This window comes from Podarcis tiliguerta, assembly GCF_965153285.1.
Source record: "Podarcis tiliguerta genome assembly, chromosome: 9".
NCBI lineage: Eukaryota > Metazoa > Chordata > Lepidosauria > Squamata > Lacertidae > Podarcis > Podarcis tiliguerta.
In genome coordinates this window covers 36,044,601-36,070,203 of record NC_139542.1, presented here as the reverse complement: position 1 = coordinate 36,070,203, position 25,603 = coordinate 36,044,601, and the positions used below count along the sequence as shown (strand labels likewise).

Below are 25,603 nucleotides of genomic sequence, written 5' to 3'. Positions count from 1 at the left end.
CTCTGCGCGTGACGCCATCGCTTAGCGACGGGGTGTCTGTGAAGCCGACGGGAGGGAAGGGGGTTGGCGGGGGAGGGGGCGTGGCCACGGAGCCGCTGGCGGCGGCGCCGGACGCGGGAAGCGTAAGTAGCGCTGCTGTTGCTGGGTCTGTTGAGGCAAAGCCGCGTCCCTCAACAGCATCCTCGCTCTCCTTCGCCTGTAATATATGTGGCCTTTATCCCCACAAGAGGAGTCCCTAACGCTATCAGTTAGGATATTTATCGCGCGCCGTTAAAATTCAGGAGCAGGTAAGGTAGCAATGGAGACGCCCGTCCTCGCCCACCTGCCGCTCTGCCTTCGCCAATGGAGGGAAACGGGCTCTCCCCCCCCCCCAAATAAAACACAGATCCAGCAGCCAGATGTAATGGGAGACAAGAAAGGAGAAAAAAAAATGAGTGGAGAAAAAGAGAAAGAAAGGACATGGGATACAGAGATGAAGTGTAGGTGAAGGTAAAGGTAAAGAATCCCTGGACGGTTAAGTCCAGTTAAAGGCGACTATGGGGTTGCGGTGCTCATCTTGCTTTCAGGCCAAGGGAGCTGGGGTTTGTCCACAGACAGCTTTGTGGGTCATGTGGCCAGCATGACTAAACTGCTTCTAGTGCAGCAGGACACCGTGATGGAAGCCAGAGCGCATGGAAACGCCATTTACCTTCCTGCCACAGCAGTACCTATTTATCTACTTGCGCTGATATGCTTTCAAACTGCTAGGTTGGCAGAAGCTGGGACAGAGCAGCGGGAGCTCATTCCATTGTGTGGATTCGAACTGCCAACCTTCCGATCAGCAGGTGTAGGGGAACGCTTCGAGTCAGGGTGTAGAAAGAGAAGAGGTACCTTCTTAAAACAGAAGGATTTGACTAAGAGAGAAAGTGTCCCTGCTTATGAGCAGACAACCTTTCCTTCACGACCCCTTTCCTGTCTGGGTGTTCCCAAGAAGCTAATGTCATGTGCCTTTACCTCAGAGTCTTGATGTTGCTCTGTTAGTTCATTGAACTGAAGGAAGATGGTAGGCACAGACTTGACTTGGGTTAGTGAGCTGATCTGGGTTATCTGACTTTTCTGATAAGTTTATTACCGCGCATTATGTGCGCTGAAAACAATACACCCTGCAAAGGGCACAGCATCTCCTTATGTCTTTTGTTAGAAGGATGGCTTTCTATGTGGCAGCACCTGATTCAGGGCTGGAATGGGTGAGAGGCAGGGCTGTGGGCAAAGTACTTGCTCATGTAGGCATTCCACAGGCATCCATGTCACAATTAAATTCATTGGCCATTGGTGCCACTGACATGCTAATACTTTAAGGAAACTGGCCAGTGCAGATGCCAGGTGGATTTAAAAATCACAGGTTGCATGCGGAACACTTGCACATGTGTTCACTTTACTGTCATGTTTCGGAACTTCTCATTCATAGCACATTCATACACATGACACATACAGCCACCATCACATATGAGGGCTGCTCATGTGACAACAGCAAAAACAGCTTGGTAGGCCTGTAAAAGTCTGTTAAAGTAGCAGTGTTACTTGTTTAGAAGAAGATGGAAGGCTGTGCTTTGCAGCACCCTAGCACATGTTCCCTGTTACTCTGAGAGGGATGTGAGATAACATCCTATCAAAATATGCCCAGCCTCCTAGTTGTCCACTGTGATGGAGTCTCAGGCAGCCTGAGTTGAATCTGATACAGTGGTTTTGCAGACCTCTTCATTGCCTAGCTAGCCACTCGGCCTTCTCTAGCAGCCACTGTTAATGAGATCCAGCTAGGATAGATAATAATAACTAAAGGAAGAGGAGGAGGAAGTGGTGGCAGCAGCACCTAGGACTTGCCTTGGCAGCAACTCATCTCCCTCAACTGAAGACTGTTGGGGGAGTAAAGGAGGCAGTAGGCAGATCCTGCAACAGTAGTATACCCTGGGAAGAGAACACCTGCTTCTTGCCTTCACCAATTCAGATGTCAATGACCATGCTTGGTTTTTTAGCCAATACTGGTATAAATTTTATAGTCCATTAGGATTCATCTATTTGACAACTTATTTTAGTAACCATTATGTCTGATTACTGTCTCATTTTGGCTTCTTTGCAGCATATCGACACTCAAAATTTAAAATAGGTTCTGGCATATGTAACTATAATAGTTTCAAGCAAATTAACAATATGAAATGCTGCCAGGCAACAGTTTAGGAAGGGCCAAAAGTGGCTGGTCTCTCAGAAGAACTGATGGAATGGCCATGCTTCCTTTCTCTCCAAAGCACATAGGCATCAAGGCATTGCATTCAGGCACATGAAAAGGCTGGCAGTAGAGGGATGGAGTTACTTGTCCCATCTAGCACAGAACCACGTGGGCTGTCAGAGAAGGGATGCCCTTTTCTCCCAGCCCAGCTTAAAAATGCAGTGGGTTGCTACAGGAGGGATGGAAATTTTTGTACTTCCTTTGCACGTCTTCTGTTGGTGGGCTTGTTTACAAGAATGGGTTAGATTATCTAGAGGAAAGATCAGAAATTGCAAAAACTGGTCTTTTATTAATTGCAAAAACAGTCTTAACCACCATGTCCTATATTGTTTGTCTCGCAGAAAAAAGCGTGCCATGATGTCTGACTTCCTGAATATTTGCTCTGTAATTGTGTCTAGGGAAACATTCTTCATTTGTGTTGCATGAAAATTCTGTTTTCCAACCATGAAGGCAGCATGTTATTACAATGGAAAATTGCTTCCTATGAGGCAATTGGTGCATGGTTGCAAACCACAGATTCTTGACATTTTGAAGAATTTGAAAACTGTTTGGAAACCAGATCTGACACACTGGAAATTGTTATTGCTATTAATAAATTTGAAACTATTCCAGTAGCTGTAACTAATACAACTTAAAGGTCTCTTTGAATTTTCCCGTTGTGTAATTATTTTATAATTCATTCCTGATAATGGCTCTTTATGTTTCTATTGTGACTAGATCCACAAAGAACAATTTAATTCTTTTACTGCTTGTGCTAAACAGATGAAGGACCACAACAAAAAAAGATAGTAGTTTGTGGATATTTTGTTCAGAAAAGACTGCCTTCTGGTGTCTGATCTGGGAATTGCTCTTTTAATTACAGCTTAAATATGCATTATTTTTATTATCTTGATATATTTCAGCTAAATCGATGATTAATTAATCATGCAAAATAAATGGAAGGAAAAATAAAAAGGAGAGTAAAAAAATGCTGATTCTTTTGATTTGTATTCCAAGGAGTTTAGAATTAGGGCATCTATGATGCTTTCTCACTTTATCCCCACAAGCTTGTGGGATGGAGAGATACTCATGGCCCAAGTTCACACAGCTGAGTTTCAACCTGAGTGGGGATTTGAACCTAGCTGTCCCTGGTCCAAGTCCTAACTGTCCCCTATTCCACATAGGTTTCTGAAAAGGAAAAATGCAATTATACAATTCTTTAAAAGTTGGTTTTCTAAATATATTTTGCACAGATTTTGTTCCCACTAGTCCAGATAGCTTAATATGTCTTGTTTCCTTTTCTGTACAGTGTTCAGACTAGATATTTTTGCAGCCTCATCCCATTGCATGTTTATACTGAAGTAAAGTTCAACTTACTCTTCTGTAGGTGTCTGTAGGTTTGCAGCCCTACTGTATAACTGGACCAAGAGTGGCTAACCTGGGGCCTTCCAGAGCTGCTGGTCTGTTAACTGCTATTAGTCCCAACCAATGTGACTGGTGGTCAGGGGTGATGGGAGTACAGCAACATATGAAGGGCCAAAGGTTAGCCTCAACTAGGACATGCATAGTCTGAAATATATCCTTATTAATATGATATATCATATTAATAACTGCCCTTCATCAAGAGACCACAGCGTGGTTTGCAACATAAAATGCAACTTATCCCTAGACTTTCCCCATACAAAATGTTAAAGGTGAGGATTGTGGTCCTAAATGCTGTAGCGCCTTCTTCAATATGTTAGGTTTCTCTTTTCCTCATCCAGCAGCCACTCAGTAGCCTGTATGCAATTCCTTGTTGTCTGTGGCTACCAGGTGAGTGATTAAATATTTATATATATACCATATTTTTTGCCCTATAGGACGCACCGGCCCATAGGACGCACTTATTTTTTTGGGGGGGGATAAAGGAAATGTTTTTTATTTCTGCCCCCCAGCCCCAAATAGCAAAGAAGCCATGACAGCGAGCGGGATGGATCCCGCTCGCTTTTCTGGCTTCGTTTTTAGCCTTGGGACTGGGGGTCCGGGAGCGAAGGCGAGGTTGCATAACCTCGCCATCACTCCCGGAGCTTGCAGGCCTGGGGGCGGGGGAAGCCCGAGCTTCCCCCGACCCCAGCCCCCAGAACGGGTGGGAGAGCGATGGAGAAGCTGTGCGCAGCTTCGCCATTGCTCTCGAAGCTTGCGGGGCTGGGGGCGGGCTTCCCTGACCCCAGCCCCCAGAACGGGTCGGAGAGCTTGCCGGGCTGGGGGGATAGCTTCCTGAAGCCTGGAGAGCGAGAGGGGTTGGTGCGCACCGACCCCTCTCGCTCTCCAGGCATCAGCGAAAGCCTGCATTCGCCCCATAGGACGCACACACATTTTTGGAGAGGAAAAAGTGCGTCCTATAGGGCGAAAAATACGGTATATCATCTATCTATCTATCTATCATCTAAGTAGAGTAAAGAGGTTCCATCTGTTGTGCTAGCATCAAGTGCAGGCATATTTAATTAGTTGACTACATATATGCTATTTGCATGTGCCAAAGAGGCTGTCTACACTGCCACCAAAAGTTGCTGTGTTTGTGACTCTCAAAATATTGTTCTTCCTTCTCCTTTGTCATGAACCTGGATTATTTTTTTAAACACATTTGTAACTTCTTCTTTTCCTAGTGAAAAATGACCACTGCTAACAAGACACCACCCGGTGCAGATCCAAAGCAACTGGAAAGAACTGGAACTGTTCGAGAAATTGGATCACAAGCTGTTTGGTCCCTTTCCTCTTGTAAACCAGGTAAGTGCAAAGTGTGCACATACAAACTATTTGTATCTGATGAATTTCTCAAGTACTACTTAGACAGAGTAATTTTCTGTGTCAATTTAAATTATCTAATGTGTGTCTGCCTTTCTACGTTATATGGCCTTTTGATCTAAGAAAAAAAATAGAGGAATTTGGAACTGTACCAATTGTCCAATATTGCTAGTGGAGTTTTCTGGATAACTATGGTGACAGTACTCTATTATTAGTTTGTTCCCATGTTCAGAACCATAACAGGGCCTCCTAGATCCTAGGATATATGATATTAGAGTGGAACCTCGGTTTTCGAACGTCTTAGAAATTGAATGTGCCACGTGGCTTCCATATTGAGTTTTCCTGTAAGTAAATGCTCCTGGAAGTAACTGCTTCGGTTTTTGAACATTTCGGAAGTCAAACAGTCTTCCAGAACAGATTACGTTAAAAAACCCCGAGATTCCACTGTACTATGATGTTTCTGACATCTCCATCATAGGAGTGCAGTGGTGAAACCCATATGTACTTTTTCACACTAGGATTCGGTGTAGATCAGTTACGAGATGATAATCTAGAAACATACTGGCAGTCTGATGGATCACAGCCTCATTTGGTGAACATTCAATTCAGGTAATGAATATTATATATATATTGGATTTTATGCAGTTGTTATTATTACTTTCATTGGAAGAAGGCAAAAGATAGAGGCTGCAGAAGGAGTGTGTTATTTTGTTTTATTTATCATAGCTAATCCCCGAACATGATTTGTAGTAAAATCGTCAGAAGTTATAACTTTTGAAACCAGGTCTACTGTAGCTTGGCTTCATAATATTATAGTTAGTGGATATTTGGCTTGTTTAAAGCTGCTGCCGCCTAAAAGTCAAACATAATGATTGAGGAAATCTGAATTTGTTTCAGGCCTAATAGTTCTAAATTAGTTTCTATAAGCTCAGAATCCAATGGATTCCCTTTCTCAGTGGCTTTAGTTGTTCTCATATTGCTGCAAGTTTGTCTTGACTTTGAACTCCATCTACCTTTGCATGTGTTGAGACAAGACACACTTTATTGTTCATATGCTTACCTGGAAAGAAAAATAGTGGAGAGGTGCAAGTTACCCATAATGGCCCTCCCTTCCACCATCCTCACATTATATGCATATAATTAGGCATTTGGCTATTTTTACTGTAATTATTTGTATGGTTTTATTTCTGTCAATGTTTATTGGGTTTTTTAATTATTATTTTTCTATGTTTTTAGTTGTTGTTTTTTTTGAATCTGTAAGCTGACTTGAGTCCCTGTCAGGGAAAAAAAAGGGGGTTTAAATAAAAATAAATATAAAAAATGATACAATGAGAGTTAAGCTTTCTAAGGGGCTGAACATCAGGATAGCCAGTGATCCTTTAACTGCAGAGCTGTCTGCATACTTCCATGTCTGCTGTGTGCCTAACCCAAAGTGTTCTGAATGACCTTGAAGGTCTTGGAGCACATTGGCCTAAACATGCCATTCCATACACTGGTGCTGATAACCTTGCAGCGCAATTGTGACCGTGTCTACACAGAAGAAAGTCCTTTTAAATTCAGTGGGGCTTACTCTTCCACTGAGGAAGACCCTTTTGGTGCCTTCCTCCTGTCAGCACAGCCATATTGAAGGCATACGAGAGCTGGCCCTTGAACGAGTCTCTTTAGAAGTATATTATAAAATAACGGACGTTGTTCTTGGTATGAAACAATTCATTTCTGTCAGCTGTCTTTTGTGTTAGGGATTTTCACCCATCATTCAAGCATGCTCCCAAAATGGCTTGTAATGTTTCAGAATAAAATAATTAAGATAGACAATGATAAGTTGAGTGTTGAACTTTCCATACTAAGTAAATATATACTGTATAGGACTGTCTGAGTCCTTAAGTCCCACATTGATCAGTGAGATCCTCTGAAGGAGTGCTATTAGTTTTTCCCCTTTTTGCAGAGGCTGAAATGGCCTCTACTTTAGTGTTGCCAGACTGATGCTATGGAACACCCTTCCACCAGAGATTTGGTAGGCAGCTCTTGAAGACCTTTCTATGCCAGTGAGCCTTTGCAGCTGTTTAATTAGCCACTTACTAGCAATGATCTTTTTTTTATGTTTATGTTTTGTTGTTCAACACTGTCCTGATTGCTTATGAAACAGCAGTATAAAAATACGTTGATAAATAAATAAATAGCACATACACATATATTGGATAATTCTTAACAGGGCTTCAGTTTTGCCATTTTTAATTATTATTTTTACTTACAGGAGGAAAACAACAGTGAAAACGCTGTGTATTTATGCAGATTATAAATCAGATGAAAGCTACACTCCAAGTAAGATCTCTGTCAGGGTAGGAAACAACTTCCACAATCTGCAGGAAATCCGGGTAGGTTTGCTTTACTCCTTAAAACATTTTGTCAGACCAGTTATTTTCAGTCAGAGAATACACTGTCTATGGTGCTTGATTATTATTTTTTACATGACATTCAGTAAAAGCTTTCCAGAAACAAGGTAAAAAGGCTACATATCAAATAAAACTAAGCAGTGTATGAAACAGAGTTAAAAAGTTAAAGAATTAGAATCTAGCAAAGAAAGATAAATTATTTAGAGGTATTTAAAAGCCAATGTTGTCTCAATCTCACAAATTAGCTGAGGGAGGTTCTATCATTGAGAAGACCCACTTGAGGAGACAGTGGGGCAACCTCTCATGTTGTATTCAGTTTAAAGTTAACACAAATTGCCAGAGCTGAAAGAAATAGCATTAACTAGGGTTTAGGGCAGGGACGCGGGTGGCGCTGTGGGTAAAACCTCAGGGCCTAGGACTTGCCGATCGTATGGTCGGCGGTTTGAATCCCCGCGGCGGGGGGAGCTCCCGTCGTTTGGTCCCAGCTCCTGTCTACCTAGCAGTTCGAAAGCACCCTTAAGTGCAAGCAGATAAATAGGTACCGCTTTAAAGCAGAAAGGTAAACGGCGTCTCCGTGTGCTGTGCTGGTGCTGGCTCGCCAGAGCAGCTTCGTTACGCTGGCCACGTGACCCGGAAGTGTCTGAGACAGCGCTGGCTCCCGGCCTCTTAAGCGAGATGAGCACGCAACCCCAGAGTCGGTCACGACTGGCCCGTATGGGCAGGGGTACCTTTACCTTTACCTTTACCTTTAGGGTTTAGAGCAGGCTTCACCAACCTGGTACCTTCTAGCAGTTTTGGACTACAAATCCCATCAGCCCCAGCCAGCACAGATGGTATCAGCTTTACCAAGTTTGGTTTAGGACACGTAAATGTGTGGGAATGTGCCTGCCTTTCTATCATATGCAAATTCATCCCTCCACTCCACCTGCATTACAGCATTATGTATAATCATCCCCAAAGTCAAATAATGTAAGGTAGGTCAGCTTTCCCCAGCTTTGTGCCCTCCAGCTACAACTTCCATAAGCGCTGAGTTCAAATTGCACTGAGTTGGTCACAACTGTCTCATCTAAAGAAGCATCACAGTTGCATCCTGGGAGTTTTAATTTAATCTCTGGGTCAAGAAAGGAAACAAAACAACCTTTTTTTAAAAAAGTAGAACTTGCTGCTTTAAATGAACATTCAGAAAGTTCACCCATTGGTGATTTGTGTGTGTGTGTGTGTGTGTGTGTGTGTGTGTGTGTGTGATTGCTTCTGTCGTCTGCAAAAAGATTACATATTCAGGAGGCATTGCTATCCTTCTGAATGTATTTGCCCTCCGTGACAAAGAAACTGGTTGGTTCTGCAGCGTTAGGCCATCCTGTTTTAAGACGTGATTCCTGGTCGGCTGGGAGCAGCCGCTTGCCTGTTCCAGAAAGAATTGCCCTCACTCTGAATAGCTTTGCTTGCATTTAATGATACAGCCATGTAGTGAAATCTGTTGGGCTATGTAGGATTGTGATGTCATCCTGTTCGCTGTGTGATCCCATATCGGCTAGGATAGCTCCTGTTACAAATACAAGGAGAAAAAAACAGTGATTGGAATCATGGGGGTGGGGTAATACAGAAAGGGCAGCGTATAAGGGAAATAGCAGAGAACAGGATTGGGCAGGGAACACTCACAATTACTGTGGTGTTTTCTTTCTCTGGGGAGGCGAAGGTTGCTGATGCACCTCCAAAAGCATTTCTTCCAGCATGAAATTAAAAATCCTCCTTCTTATCTGTACTTCCTTTTTTACATTTAGTGTCCACTAGATGTCATTGTTGGCTTTAAATACTAGCTATTGGAGTCATGCTCCACCACCTTCTCCACTCGTAGTAAACAATTATACTTCTATAATGATATGTAGTTCTACGTGTATCCTTGGTAATTTTCAGGGGCTCGGCGAGAAACTTGAAAGCTTCTGCTCTTCAGGCCACCCTTGATGTGTTTGTGAGAGAGTTTTGAAAGTATTCTTCAGTGGACAATTTTAGGTTTTCATAGACACAAATTATAAACCAGGATGCCTTTCTCAACTGTTGCCAAGCTATTATGGAGTACTATTCCCCCTGCCCCCCCCACCCTCCAAATGTTTGATTCCTTTTTGTAGTTTGATAGTTGTTGTTGTTTTAATTCATGGAGCAACAGTGATCTATACGCAAAGTGGTTTTGTCTTACTACAGCATTCATCACCCCCAAACTGAAAACATGTCATAAGTCATATTACTTTCCTTATTGCTCCTTACCCAACCCAATGTAATTTTAAGTTATTTTAAGCAACGTCAGTTCTTTGTACAGTTATTCTCTTGTTTTGAGGCTGATTAACTGGATGGAAAATCCAACTAAATAATTTTTAATATTTTTCCATGGATGCTTGCCCAGCTCATGGTGTATAATGAAAATCCCATGATGTTGTCCTGTATTTCCTCTCTGTTTTCGACTATTATAAAACAATGCCTTCTTAGTGTTAGCTGAGATTTTGCACCTGATCTGAAGTGTGTGTTTACCTTTCCTGGAGTAGCTACTCTAATCTGGAAAACATTTAAACTTGGGAACCAAAATACGTATATTACTGTCCTTTGAATATCTGGAAACTGCATTTGAACTATATTTTTTCAACTTTTTGAGATTGTATCCGTGAATCTGTCAGCATTTGGGAAGAAACGGTAATTTGGCATATGGGCCAGCTTCACTATAAATTATTTTTTCAACCTGCCATTCTGTGGTAGCATTAGCACTGGAGAACTTTATCAGTGTTCTTAGAGGGTTTGTTAATCCTGGGTCTAGCAACATGTTTATTTTTGTCAGGTTTTTCTCTGTAAAAATATTGTGATCTGTAAAATGCACCTTAATGAATGCATGAGAACTGTTCATAGTGGGACCTTGTGGTGAAGAGCAGGTAAAAATCTAAGAAATAGCAACTACAGTCATAGTCATACCTCGGGTTGAATGTGCTTTGGGTTGAGTGCGCTCGAGTTGCGCTCCGCGGCAACCCAGAAGTAACAGAGCGCATTACTTCCGGGTTTCGCCACTCGCGCACGCTTAGATGCTCAAAATGACGTCACGCGCATGCCCGGAAGAGGCAAAACGTGACCCGCGCACGCACAGATAAGCCGTTGCAGCTTACGTTGCATTCAGGATGCAAACAGGGCTCTGGAACGGATCCTGTTCGCATCCCGAGGTACCACTGTATAGTATTAGCTGGGGTTCTGGAACTAAATAAGCGATCCCCCATGCAATATCACCAGCTGCTTTTTAAAACTCCCCATGAGGTTCAAAAACAGTTGGTTGTATGGGAAAGCTGCAAGAAACCCAATAAAAAAGCCCCATTAGTATATGTAACTACATAGTTATCTGGCTGATGGGATCCTGACCATGCAATTTCATAAAAACAAACAAACAAAAACAATCATTGCCAAGGCTAGGTCCAAAAAAGGTTAAAAAAGCAAATAAGGAAGAAAAAGAAAAAAACACCTCCCTATCCTTCCTATTATATATAATTAGCAAAACATTTTACCATTGTGGCAAATGGCATTTATAAGGTTCTGAACACGACAAATATCTCCAGCAAAGGCAAGTGCCTTATCAGCATAGCCTTTGTACACATCCAAATGTACTACCCTCCCTCTTTCTAGGGAAACAACCTACAGTGTGGCAGCGTTAATGTGTGAACATGAAGTCATGATTTAGCGCTAGTTGGACAAGCCTCCACAAACATGAGCAAAGCCTTGGGCTTTTCCTGTATGGCCAGGAGGAGGACTTGAGCCGAGTTTCATTTTCCCTTTTAAGCAGCAGTGGGCAGTGGGGGTGGGATGTGCCACTCGCTTGGTTTCCAGTTGGTCATGTTACGGGGAGGTAAAGGGTGGGTAGAGAAACTGGCACAATGGAAACACACTGGCACTAGAACTGGATTAGCTCTGCTGTTGCGTTTACCCCTTGCCACCCCTCTGCCTCCTAGTAAGCAGCAGCAGCTCAACCAGGCAGAGGTCAGGGGAGCAGCAGTGCCACACCATGCCATACTTTATAAAGAAATCTTGGCATAGTGTTATGTCTGAAACAAAAATCTAGGTTTAATCTTGGTTTAAAGCGAAGTCTGGTCAGTTTTCAAACAAGTCAATTTCAAGCCACCAGTTATGAAGCTGGTTGCTTAATTGACCATTGTTTTAAACCAGGATTCCTGGTTCATCCTGGTTCATATGTAACACTAATCTGAGATTTGTTGAAAGCAAAACTAAATTCTGCTGAAGTTCTCATCCTGCTGCATAGCAAGAGCGGAGAATGGAGCATATAAGCCCAGTGCTTTGCTTAGGTTTGTGGAGGCCTTGCCCAAGTAGCGTTAAACCATAGTTTGGTGTTGTCTGTGAACTGGGCCTGTGTGTAAACTGTGGATAGACCCAACAATTCAGGCTGAAAGACCTACCATAAATGGATTGTATGGACTGGGTTAAAGCAAACAACCATACGGCAGGCTGGGCTATAGCCCATTTATTCTGCCTCTGTCTTCGTATATTTTCTTACCATATCATTGGTTCATAGAAGTTGGATTCTTTATAAGACATGCCAATTTAGTTTTAAAATCATGAAGTGTTGGGATTCAGTGGGGCTTCTTCCAGTTTTATTTATTTATATAGATTTATAGCCCAGACCATACTAAGGCCTCACATAGCTAACATTAGTTTAGTAGTCTGTATATGTGAATAATAATAATAATAATAATAATAATATATGAGGCCATATACCTAAAAGAGCCCGCAAAAGCAAATTGATCACTTAATTGGGTGGGGTGGGTTACTCTGCCCCTCCTGAGTGATATGCTCTCTTGTGAGGATCCAAAACAGATAGATATTTCTCATATTTTGCAGCATTCTGCATCATGCTATTTCCTTAGTTAAGTACTGATGTTTCATCAGCGACTGGGAGGCAACTCCACATTTTCTTCTTCTGGTCCCCTGGTCTACTCAGTCATGGACCTTGCCCTCTGCCAGTACTGTACATTATTCCAAATAACTAAGCTATGCCTTTAAAACTGGACCAGCTAGTATATGGTAGTGTTAAAGGACAAGGAGAACTTAAGAGGAGCTTGCTGGAGCAGGCCAAAGCCCCTCTGTTCTCGCAGTGGTCAATCAGCATGGGAAGTCCAAAAGCAGGACCTGTTTGCACAAGCAGGTGGCTGGATATTTATTTATTTGAGGTATTTATAACCTTCTGTTGACCTAAATATATCTAGGTGGGTTACAATAATTCAATAGACTCACAATAAAACATCACCAAAGCTAAGAAAACAGATCTCAGTTTACCATCAGTAACATCAAAAAATAGAAATAGCAACATGGTATGCTTTCTCCAGCCTTGGAAGATGTGATAGCCAGAAGGGCATGTTGCCACCCTATTTATCACCCTGGAATATTTGTTGCTTCATAAGCAGATGAGCAACTTCTCTAAACTGGATGGCGGCTGTTAGTCAATGATCACACACTGAGGACTTTTCCATGTGTATATATTGTTTGATTGCATTAGAATTTGTGAATAATTTTAATGGTGCCTGTATGTTGAGTGACAAGTGTCTATTTGGACACTTGATTCTTCCGCTGCCAGCAACCCAAGCCAGCATGGCCATTTGTCAGGGATGATGGAGGTTGTAGTCCATAACATCTTCAGGGCAGCAGGTTGGGGAAAGCTGCTTTCAATCATGGCTACATTCCCAGGGGCGGCAGGAGCACTGTGGAACACATAATTCCTGTAAAAATGAAAGTGTACATACATGATGCATATGGAGGGTTCCAAAGAACAGCAACTAATTAAATGTGCCCAGCTGGCTTTTGACATCTACTTTTATAATAACAACATTGCTACTCCCTTCTCCATGTTAAATGACAAGCTGTTTTGGAAAGTTGTTACTATTATTCATTTATTTATTTAAGTTATATACCTCCCTTTACCCAAAGATCACAGGGTGTTTTACAGCATAAAAGTACAAAATGAAAACACATAATGTCTATCATAACAGCAGCACCAGCGACAGCAACATTAACCATAACAACAACAAAAATCAATAATCCTCTCCTCGCAACGCACACATTTAAAAGGGTCCAGGTCAGTTCATATGGGGAGAGGCCGTCCTTGAGGTACTGTGGTCCTGAGCCATTTAAGCTTTATAGGTCAAATCCAGCATCCAAATTCTGCACCAGCTGAAGTTTCCAAATTGTCTTCAGAGGCAGCACCTCAAATAACGTTTCACAGCCCCATGTATAACTCATTGCAGTAATCTAGTCTAGAGGTTACCAGAGCATTGACAAAAGACGTTAAGCTATCCCTGTCTAGATGCGACAGCAATGGATCCAGGAGTACACCCAAGCTATGTACCCGCTCCTTCAGAGCGTTTGTGACCCCATCAAGAGCAGGTAACCTTCCATCCATCCTGTCTAGGGAACCTCCCACTAACCGTGCCTCGGTTTGCCTCTCCCCATTTGAAACAACCTGGACCCTGTGATCATCATCTGATGCCCTTCTTCATGTGCCTCCTCCATGAGCAGTCTGGAGGGTGGCAACATGAGAGTTGGCCTTTTCTGCAGTGGCTCCCTGTTTATAGAATGCTCTCCCCAGAGAGCCCCACTTGACAGCTTCACTACAAAACGTTTCTCTATAACCAGGCCTTTGGCTGATTGAAATGTGTTTGTGGGAGGGGTGTTATTATGTATTTTGTGTTCTCATTTTGTATTTTTATGTTGTGAACCGCCCTGTGATCTTTGGATGAAGGGCAGTATACAAATTTAATAAATAATAATAATAATAATAATAATAATAATAATAATAATAATAATAATAAAAAATCAGTCTTCTTTGGATTGTTGGCTCTCATCCAGTCCATTACCCAGCACATCCACTGCCACACCTGCAGATGTAAAGAAGTAGTAGAGCTGTGTGTCATCAGCATTATTGAAAACATACTCCAAAGCTCCAGATAACCCCACTGAGCAGTTTTATGTAGATGTTAAACAGCATTGGGGATAAAATGGAACCCTGAGGAACCCCACATTGAAGGCTCCACAGGGCCAAAAGAGCACTACCCAAGCATCACCCTCTGGAAATGACCATCCAAGCAGGACTGGAACCACTGTAAAGCAGTGCCACCCACCACTAACTCAGACAGCTGCTCCAGAAGGATGCCATGGACAATGCTATTGATAGCCACTGACAGGTTGAGAAGAATTAACAGGAACACATTTCCTCTGCCTCTCTCCCGACAGAGGTCATCATACAGGGCAACCAAAGTAGTTTCTGAGCTAATATATCCCCAAATCACATCGTTGCAATCCTGATGGTTTACAATGTAAAATTCCCAAGCTTAATAATGGATTGGACTTTTTTAGGTGTACATGAGAGGTCCTTTATGGTTCACGCTCATAGTCTACAAAGCAAAAGAAATACAGGCAACTCTCCATTTACATGGGGATTACTTTCTGAGGCACCACATGCTTACGTTAAATCGCATATAATTGGAACACCCTTTTGGAAAAGCCTGCAAACACCTTGTTCCATTGTGACTTTTGGGGTCACTTCCAGGTTCAGCGTGGTGCGAGTTCATTGCTAGTTCTTGTGGTTAGAATTATTAGCAATAGCCCTGGACAGCCAGTGGTCTCCAATCTATAAGGGGAGCTGCATTTTGTTGTGGGTTCTGGATGTGGTCCACCAAACAATGGGCGGAATGGCCAATAGGCTGCTGGACTAACTGACCATGTCACTATATAATAGAAACACTTGCAAACAAAATTTCCCCTGCCAACAAAATTGTAAGTGAAGAAATTCCATAAGAAATTGGAGTATCCTCTAAGAACCTTGGAATGCTATGATTCAGTCATTGGAGAGGGTTGGAAAATCATGTACTGAATGTGAGCATGGTAAATATTTCAATGAGTTTTGCTGTTTTGATAGGCATGTGTGTGTTAAAAAAAAACTAAAAAACTTGGTTTTTTCACTTAGAGCTAGATTTCCAAGCAATTGTTAAGTTAGCTAGTATACATATTTCTCCATGTCTCCGTTTGTCTATTTTCCTTGCTTTTGTTGTAAACTCCTATTTTCCTGATGAAAAGGCAAGAATGTTTGGCTTCCAACCACACTGTGTTGTAATGAGGGTGGAGTATGTTTGTCATTCTGTAGTGATGTCTGATTTTTGCATTAGTGAGCCAATATACAGAACAGTACATCTGGATATTCAAGAGCATGTTCCTGTGAATCTATCAGCATTGTGTCCTGGTAGAAAGCAACTGCAGCAAATGGACTGCTCCTGTTTTTAAAATATAAAATGTCACTGTGGTCCATCTTTTAAATCTGTTACAGCAGTGATGAGAAGATTTTATTTAAACTATTAAAAAAATGGGGGTTGGGGAAAAGCATAATGCATTATTTCCTCTGAGAAAGAAGTACTCAAAAATACAGTCTCCAGTACATAATTTTGTCTCCTTAAATGATGTGAAATGTCACATGGAAAGAAAATGCTTTGGTTTGGAAAAGAACAGCAGGAGACAACTATTTTTAAATAAAATATAGCTGTAAAAATAAGTTCCGAGAACCTCAAAAGATGACATGCTTGGATTCATTATAAGCCACAGGGAGATGATTGTCTTCTTTTAAAAAGCAATGATCAAAATTGCACCTGATATCTAAAATGATAGTTTAGTTGACTGGAAAGCTAGCTTACAGATGGTGGCTTTAAAAAAAAAAAAGTCCCTTAGATTTGTAATGAGGGGGAAATGATGGTATGTTTCACCTAAAGTAAGAGAGACAATATGTAATAAGGGATTTTGTGGTTTTACAGCTCAGTGCATGTGTTTGAAAGCTGTTCTCTCAGCATCGTGGGTGGCAGGTTATGCTACCATATAATGTATTGTAGTTGGCTCTCCACACTTGTCAGGGTTAGCGTTCAACCATTCGGAAAATTTTCCCATTGTTCTAGCATGTGAACCAAGACTAGCGTTGAATTCCCAATAACTTGACGGGGAAGGGGGGGGTGGAAGTAGTTTAATTAGAAAGCTTGAAATGTGATTACTTTTCTTACTGTCTTAATGTATTTTATATAATTCAAATCCTCAATCTGTGAACACAATCTGTTTACAGTTACACTTGCTCAGCTTTGCAACAGCACAGAACAACCTCATCTGCAACCTTACGGAAATTTTGTATACTCTATTCTGCCTTTCTTCAGTGCTGGCTCTCCGTTTCCATCTTAAACATGTTTGCTTTAGATGGACCATAGCTTTTGGCAGCTTTTGCATTTTTAGCAAATAATACTGTTTCTAGCAAGAGTCGCAAGCAAAAGAAAACCAACAAAAAAACTTTGTGTGAGGTCCTTGCAAACTGAACCTTGGGAAAGTTATGTTTCTGTATTTTCTCCTTTGTGCTTCTTCCCTATTCGTGTCATGGTTATAAATTATATAGTTTGAAATGAAGAATTAAGAACGTTCTATTTTGTGACTCTCTCTTAAAAAAAAAAATAGATGGGGTGCAGCTTTCTCTCTTTTATGTGCCTGGCTTTATTTTCTCTTTACCTGTTTTCAAGGCTGGCACACAGTGAAATAAGCAGTTATGGCATTGAAACTCCATTGTGCCAGGGCTTAATCCAATAAAAACAGAAATACCGCCTGCTGAGTTGTATGCAGTGTGCTTGTGTGAACATCAATGTCTGCTGTTCACACACATTTTCCCCCCTTCAAAGTTCTCTTTGGAATATTGGAGAGTGTACTGAGAGGTTTTTTTTGGCCCTTGTGTTTTAAAGGTTGTAGCGAATATTGTTCAGTTTGCTTTGGTAGGCTCACTAGATGTATTTCGCAGATGATCATTACTACATCAAAAAAGAAAAGAAACCAACGGTGGTGAGGGAGCTGGATAAAGTAAATAAGTGTTGCGTCAAACACACACACACACACACAAAACACCAGATGCTCTTCTATCCTGTATTTGTTTTTTCTGCCTTGAAAGAAAAAAAAATTGAAGGAGTGTTTGCATGTATATGTGTGTGGTAGCAGGGGAAATGATAGCTTTAAATATTGACATATAACCATTGAAGATCTTAAACTTGGATTTCATTTTAGATGAAGTATACCTTGGCTGGATGATACCTTAACAACAAAAATGACTGCGCAGATACTTCTGGTGTTAGAATGTATTCCATATTTGGTCAGATGCAATGTGCATATCGTTTCCAAGATAAAAAGCTCCCATTGATGCTTGCTTTTTTCTGTTTTGCTTTTTAATTAATTCCCACCCCCAACACACAGAGTTTTCAGTATCTTCGTCATAATTTTGATAGCTGATTTGCAGAGTTCAAGTGATGCGTTGGCAGTTTGTAACTTACCTCTCAGGTAAACCATAAATGAAAGGGGGGAGAAATGTAGATAGTCACAAATGCAAAAACTGCAAGCACTGGAAAAGGTTTTTTGGGGGAGGGGGTACTGCTTGGAATATATAATCTATTTTCAGTTTTTGAAATATGGCTTGCTTGCCTTTGTTCATATGTGATGGCCAGTTGTGCATCACTGCAGAAACATTTATCTGTCATTATTGAAATGATGCAACCCTCGAAGTCAGCTAGAACTAGTGAGGGTGATTGTTGCATGAAGCTGTAGCATAGTTAATATGCTTGTTGCACCATCTTTAAAATGCAGTTGAAACAAACTCATTTGAATGTATTGCTGTAATAAGAGTTCTGCTGCCACCCCCCGCAAATGATTGCAAGCACAACTGGTACCACAAAACTTTATATATCACAGCATTACTCAAATACTGATATCAGCTCTTGAAACCTGTGTTTTTTATTCCCTGAAAAGTGATCACTGGCAGAGTTGACCGTCGAATTTGCCGCATGGTTTTTTATTGCAGTCCACTTCCTCATTCTCTACTAGTAAAGCTGAATACAGTGGTACCTCGGGTTACATACGCTTCAGGTTACATATGCTTCAGGTTACAGACTCCGCTAACCCAGAAATGGTGCTTCAGGTTAAGTACTTTGCTTCAGGATGAGAACAGAAATTGTGCTCCCGCGGCGCTGCAGCAGCAGGAGGCCCCATTAGCTAAAGTGGTGCTTCAGGTTAAGAACAGTTTCAGGTTAAGTACGGACCTCCGGAACGAATTAAGTACTTAACCTGAGGTAGCACTGTACTTTTTCCTCTGTTCACTTGTCCGGGAAAGGATCTAGAATAGGAAAAACTATAATGGAGCATCCTGCCCCCCCCCCTAAAATCTGTGGTCCAGGATCTGATGTGGAGGCAAGAATAACCCACTACCCCCAAGGGTTTGTCTGATTACATTTCCTCTTGAGGCACACAAGTGAACTGAGTGAAAGTCAAATTCTGGCAGCACCTCTGCTGAGCATTTAGTATGCAGCTTGCTTGATACGGTTTTTTTTTACCTTCGTTTGAATACCAAAGATGTCTGAGTGAGCAGCGCACCTCAGTAGTGTATCCTGTTGTTGTTGTTCTAACTAACATTAACATGGAATTGGAAGATTGTATGATGCAAACCCTACAAAGGCTGTAAGATACTGGTCCAGTGTGGCATTCTTGGTCTTCTTATATTCTGTAGCCCTTTAGCATACTTCTGTTCAGTTGTGCAGATGCAAAATTACTTTAATTCCATTGCTTAGTTTATTTTTTTTTATATATAGATTACTCATTTTATTCATGCGCAGGAAATCTGTCTAGACATAACAAACAATTTTCAAAGTAAATTATGAACTTTCTTTTTTGCACGTTCATAGTCTCTTTCCATTATATATGATAAAAACAGGACAAATTGAATTAGCAGAGAGTTGAAGTGAAGCAAAATTATTTTCCAACAGTCTTGTGTCTGTATGGGGATATGGTGCAAAAAACAAAACAAAACCCAAAACCACTGCTAGGAAATAACTAATTATTTTTTTCCTCAACATTTTGGCATGCACTTTTTTCTTTTTTTATTTAAAAACTTCTTGCTATGGCAAAACAAAACACTGTGAATTGTATCCAGTGCAGCGTTTGCAGAAGAGCACTTGCCCAAGGGCATTTCCCTGCTCCTTGCTTCTCATTGCAGCCTTTTGCATGCCACAAAAAGCCTGTCCTGAGGGTTGGGAGACGCTTGGGGAAGGCCTGGAATGTGAGGTGGGGGCCACACTGAGAGGGGGAATGGGGGGAAACCAAGTGGAGGCTGCTAGCAGTCTAAGCAGTGTTATCACAAAAGCATCCCAGTTCTGAAGATAGACGCATCTGTGTTAGTGTGCCAAGTGGCTTGCATTGATGTAACCACAGTGACATCAGTTGCAGTTTGTTAATGTGTAACCTGTGTAAAGCAAATAGAGAAAAACTGTCCCGGTTTGCTACTTGTCAATTTCAAAAAGTAGTAAAGAGAAGATGAGCAATACGTACTGTGAGCATGCTTCTGGGATTTACCTATAACCTCAACCCACGATGCTGGGAACCACTTTTGATTTTTTGAGCTGAGTGCAGAAGAGGAAATTTTGGGCCCTGTGATCAAAATATCGCACCTACCAGAATTCCCTCTTTTGCTCAAGAAGCAGTTCTCTGCCCCTTTGCATCTAGCACCTTTCTGCCTCCCCCCCCCCCACTTTTATGTCAAAGTAGGAATGATGCTACTGCTGCAACCCACTTTAGTTAAGAGTGAGACCCATAAACTGAAGCCTAATGTACTAGGTTAGGAAATCTGTAAGCTATCAAAAATGCTTGTTTAGATAATTCTTTTGTCCTTAGGGAAAGAGCTTGTCTGCAAACCTTGGCTAAAAGAGCATAAAACCAGTAGACTGGACGTGTTGTCATTCTTAAACCAATCCAATATGGCAATCATGTACAGAGTTGTATCATTTGCAGTGTAAATAAGTTAAGTCACTGTATGAGGTATTGTCTAATGTTTAGCCAATTGCTTTTTGTGCTTTCACCTCCTGGGCATATGTTGATCCCATCCTAAGCCAGTGCATTCAGTACTATGTGGTCATTTTTCACACTCCAAAGAAGATGTGTATTGAACTGCCTGATCGTGATGCTAAGATTTCAAGAAAACTATTTCATAACTGCTTTGTGAGGTCCCTGAAGTGCGCCCTGCAAGATGTACTATTTTAAATAGCCTACAGTTGAATTATACTGCATAAGTAGCTCCAGTTTAAGACTGGGGACCTTAGCAAAGCACCTTCTCCATTTATACTCAGGCAAGTGTATTGTTCTTTTTAAACCAGAGCAGACAGGGAATAAGCTTTTCAGCTGCAATCCTCACTTTAGGCTTGGGTGCTGGTTTAAGTTTGCTCTGAGTTATATCAGATGCAACCAATGCCACATAGCTCAGTCTGTGCATCTGAGCAAGTCATCTACATTACAAGACATCTGAAGTACCACAAACAGACAGCAGGTATGCTGTAGAAAATTCTGTTTCTTGTCCAAATTCTGTTTCTTGTACATTGTCATGACAATTATCTTTAAGAATATTCTACAAGCAGATAAATCTTTACCGTTTTATGTGCAAAGTGTGTCATGAATTAGCTAGCATTGGTCTGTGTTGCTGTTTTTCTATAGTCAAGGAATGTTTATTGCAGTGCTAGTCCTAGTAAATGACAAACCCAAAGTAAGGGTTGTGCAAGTCATGATGCATTTGATTGAACTTTCTTTTATTTGTGGCCATGTATGAATGTCTGAAACTTGCAGTTCTTTTCCTACTGTGGATAACCTCCAAGTGACGTCTTTTTTGCTTTCTTATAAATCTAATGAGGTCAACTTTCAGTTAGAACTCTTCAGGGCTCTAAAATTTTAAGAGGGCCCAAGGACCTTTAAAATTCCCCCCTTTGCACACACAAAAGTTACTGATGACAGAAGACAAGTCAGTAGGAGATTCCAGACTTTTATAGTGTCCCACAGTTTCTCAGTAGTCCAGTTGACTTTTCTGCATGCAAAGCTCTAGCAAGAAGTATCCTCTTTCTTTTTATTTAAAACATTTATATCCCACCTTTCCTTTAAAGAAAAGTCCCAAGCTCTGTTTCAGTGAGATTACTATGGCCGTGTGCCATTATTTCCTTACCCTGCTTCAGTTCCATTTTCAAAGCGATGCAAGTACCGTATTTTTCGTCCTATAGGGCGCACCGACCCATAGGACGCACCTCGTTTTTTGGGGGGGGGGGAATGAATAAAAAAAATTTATTCCCCCCCCCCCAGCTGCAGCTGCCGCCCCAAGCCTTGCGGACACCCGCCAGAAGCAAGTGGAGCCCTCCGGAGGGCTCCCCGTACTTCGGGCGGCAGGCTGCCGCCCCAAGCCTCGCGCGCTCGGCGGGACCTCCCGTCGGGTGCGCAAGGCTTGCGGACACCCGCCAGAAGCAAGGGGAGCACTCCAGAGGGCTCCCCGTGCTTTGGGCAGCTGGCTGCCTCCCCAAGCCTCGCGCGCTCGGCGGGACCTCCCGTTGGGTGCGCAAGGCTTGCGGACACTCGCCCAAAGCACGGGGAGTCCTCCAGAGGGCTCCCCGTGCTTTGGGTGGCTGGCTGCCTCCCCAAGCCTCGCGCGCTCGGCGGGACGTCCCATCGGGTGCGCAAGGCTTGCGGACACTCGCCCAAAGCACGGGGAGTCCTCCGGAGGGCTCCCCGTGCTTCGGGCGGCAGGCTGCTGCCCGCAAGCCTTGTGAGCCCGTGGGAACTCCCACAGGGCTTGCAAGGCTTGCGGATAGCTTCCTGAAGCCTGGAGAGCAAGAGGGGTCGTTGCGCACCGATGCCTCTCGCTCTCCAGGCTTCAGCAAAAGCCTGCATTCGCTCCATAGGACGCACACACATTTCCCCTTCATTTTTGGAGGGGGAAAAGTGTGTCCTATGGGGCGAAAAATACGGTATTAAGAATTAAGATTTGTTAGTGGAAACAGATCAAATGTTTCCCCAGTCTGTCAGTGACAATGGATAAACGAAGCAGACAGAAACAAGGAATGGGTAGCATTTGTCACAGTGACAGCATTTGACAGTGTGGTAGAGCTGTCATAAATTTACAATACACTCTAAGTAGAATTCAGATGTGTGTGATGGAAGGAGAGGTACTACATGACTGTACAGTCATGTTTCTATTGTGTTCATTCAGTGCAGCAGCTCCCACTGCTGAAGAGACAAGCCTCTCCTTCAACTAATGGCTTGTTGGACATTCACATCAACTTACCTATTACTTTGGTTCAAGTAACTTTTCATACTTCTGTTGCCTAGTACCTATTATGTATTGAAACACACACAAATAAAATATTATGTTTGTGGGTGGCTAGGTGGGTTGTCGTTTTGTTGTGTTTACTGATCACTGTCAAATAAGATTTTTTTTTTAAAAAAGAAAAAGACACATTCACCTGTTGTTTCCTTCAATACGTCTCTGCAGGTCATATCGCACATGTCACTTTGGCTAAATGGACAGTGCACAGTTGCTTCCAACTATGTGAGCGCATGGCAAAATACAAAATTGTGATCTTTTCTACACCTGTTGGTGTCCACAATTTTGTTTAATCCTGCAGGAAAGAGGTTGTGTGTGGTGCAGAGACTGTTCCTCTGAGCCTTCATTGGACTGTGTTCAAGGATTCCCTGCCATGGCATTTCGTCATTTCCACCATCTTGATGGTCTTTCCTTTTCTATATGTTTCCTTCTACAAAAATTGTTGTTGAAATTTTTTTTTTTTCATATTTGGCATTTATTTGGAACCGGACTGTCTTCCTGTAGACTCTCCAGGAATGTCTGTTTTAGCTTCTTGAGTGAATAGAAAGCTCTTCTGACCTAATGGACTGAAGTAAGCCACGTCTTGACCATTTACAGGAGGTAACGGATGGTGGCCACACCGTCACCTCCCTAGGTGGTCGTTGCTTCACGAGGGCAAGCGAGCCGGCCTCTCCACAGTGAGCTCTTTGACTGGAGTTCCTTCTGCATTTCTTGTAAAGCTTCTCTTGTGGTGTCCCTCCTTTTGACTCACTTGGAATTTCTGAAGTTTCTCTTGGATACGCTTCACTTTCTAGCTGGAACCGGTGCATCATTGCTATTAACTTGTTCTCTTCTGTCTTAAGCGAAGAGATGGCAGGCGCCCAAAATCTGCTACTTCATGTGTTGACAGTTCCAGTTTTGGAATTGCACAGCAGCCTGCTGAAACCTATTCCTTGTAGTTATGTTGTGGTACATGGGAGCCATGGGGCAGAGACTGCAAAATTCAGGATAAGTTATCCTTTCTTTAAAGCTGTTAGGAGGAGGCACGTGCACTTCAAGGAAGTGCAGCAAACTCACCAGGAGGGGCAGGCGGGGGGGGGGGGAGTATTTTTTCTTTGAGTGCCAAGATATGGTGCATCAATAAATTACTAGAAATCATTGCCTACTGAGAGGGCTTTTCAGTCTAGCGTTTAGAAGTGACATACTTGTAGATTGTGTGTGTGTGTGTGTGTGTGTGTGTGTGTGTGTGTATTCATTCTAGTAAGAATTTATTTTTGCAAGTTTTATTTGTGAACCACCCAGAGAATTTTTTTGTTCATATCATTTGGTAAACTATATCATGATAAACACTTAAAAAAACGGATTAGCTGGATGTTTACTTTATTTTATTATTGTGATTATAGCCATTCTTTCCTCCCAAGGAGCATAAAGTAAAATACATAGTCCCCCCCTTGCTTACTAATTTTAACAAAACCCCTCACAATAACCTTTTGTTTTAGTAGGCTGAGGGATGAATAGCCCAAAGTCACTCAGTGTCTTGAATAGGGATCTGAACCCAGCTCACATTTTTAAACAAAAGCACACAGAAATTATAAACAACCATGTTGCTCACAACTTTTTGGCATTTTGTTTGACCTAATAATGTTGTTATAATACTGTAACATTTGGATTTTAAAGGGCCAGTTAATATGATTTTTAAAAAGAAATCCCGTTTAAATGCTAAAAATCTAATTACTTTTTGAAAATCATTTATTTCTATCCTCGCTTCTTAAATATCTGATCTCAATTTGTAAATCCAAAAATAAAAGAATAGCTGTTTCATATCTGAAACCAGTAATCTAAGTTTTGATTCTCCCCTTTGTTCCATACGCCACACCACATTCTGACAGTGCTCTTCTAACACAGTTAAATTGTGTACATTGTCATATCCATGTTGCAACATGACAGGAATGGATGGTTGGAATAAGATAACAGGAGTCTAAATTTTGCAAGTCGTGAAATTAAACTTGTTGTGAGATATTAATCTTCATGGTTTTGTACATGTCAGTGAACTTGTCTGCACATAACAACTAAACCATGGTGTATTGCTAAGTGTATCAGTTGGACTGAGTCTGAGAAAAGCTCTGGCTCTTGCACTCCTTCCTCTCCCCCTCTCATAATGGCCAGGAGAAGGATTCCGCAGTGTTTAGCTTTACTTTCTATGAATCCTTGCTTTCTCATCATGTATGAACCATAGAGGGTGGTTTAAAATAACCTCAGGTTAGTTAAACAAGTCAGTTTTAATTACCCATGGTTTGAAGCTGGCTCATTTTGAAACTGACCGGAATTTGTTCATGGAAAGTGAAACTAAATGCAGCAGCAGAAGTCCTCCTGACTGAGAGAGAGGGAGAAGCTCAGGGCTTGGCTTAGGCCCATTCCTGCTCATGCACATAGCACTATATTCTGATTTATATGCTAACTGCACCACTGACATGAAATTTCACAAACCGTCAAAATAGAAAAACTTAAGATGTACAGCATGTTTGGGGGGGGGGGAGAAGGGGACAACCTTTGCTTCTGTCTTGCTAAGAAGATAGAAAAATGCTTCACAAAAGTCTAGCATACATATTTCCTTACATGCCAGTAACTTTGCAGTGTTTTCCCTTTGGCAGAACTACAGTGGTACCTCCGGTTACGAACTTAATTCGTTCCGGATGTCTGTTCTTAACCCGAAACTGTTCCTAACCTGAGGTGCGCTTTCGCTAATGGGGCCTCCCGCTGCCGCTGCATGACTTCCGCTCACATCCCGGAGCACCTACTTCCGGGTTAGCGGTGCTACCAGGAGCACCTACTTCCGGGTTAGCGGAGCTTGTTACCCGAAGCGTTTGTAAGGAGGACGATATGTAACTCGAGGTTCCACTGTATGTATCTTCCTTGTTAAGATGTAGAAGTGGCATTTTGCAGATGCCTAAAGCAAGCATTACAGCCCTTCCTTTTCCTTCTCAAGGTCCT

General features: G+C 42.0%; 1 protein-coding gene across 4 annotated transcripts in view; it reads left to right on the top strand.

The window, feature by feature from the left end:
- ANAPC10 (anaphase promoting complex subunit 10) overlaps positions 1-25,603 on the top strand; it is a 118,737-nt gene continuing 93,134 nt past the window's right edge. For 2 of the 4 annotated variants that reach the window (XM_083457642.1, XM_083457641.1), the window contains exons 1-4: positions 1-122; positions 4,888-5,008; positions 5,545-5,635; positions 7,281-7,401. In XM_083457642.1, the coding sequence (XP_083313768.1) occupies positions 4,894-5,008; positions 5,545-5,635; positions 7,281-7,401 (327 nt within the window). In that variant the 5' untranslated portion in view covers positions 1-122; positions 4,888-4,893. Of the gene's footprint in view, positions 288-4,887; positions 5,009-5,544; positions 5,636-7,280; positions 7,402-25,603 lie in introns of all 4 variants that reach the window. The other 2 variants (XM_083457639.1, XM_083457640.1) reach the window with 2 other exon arrangements.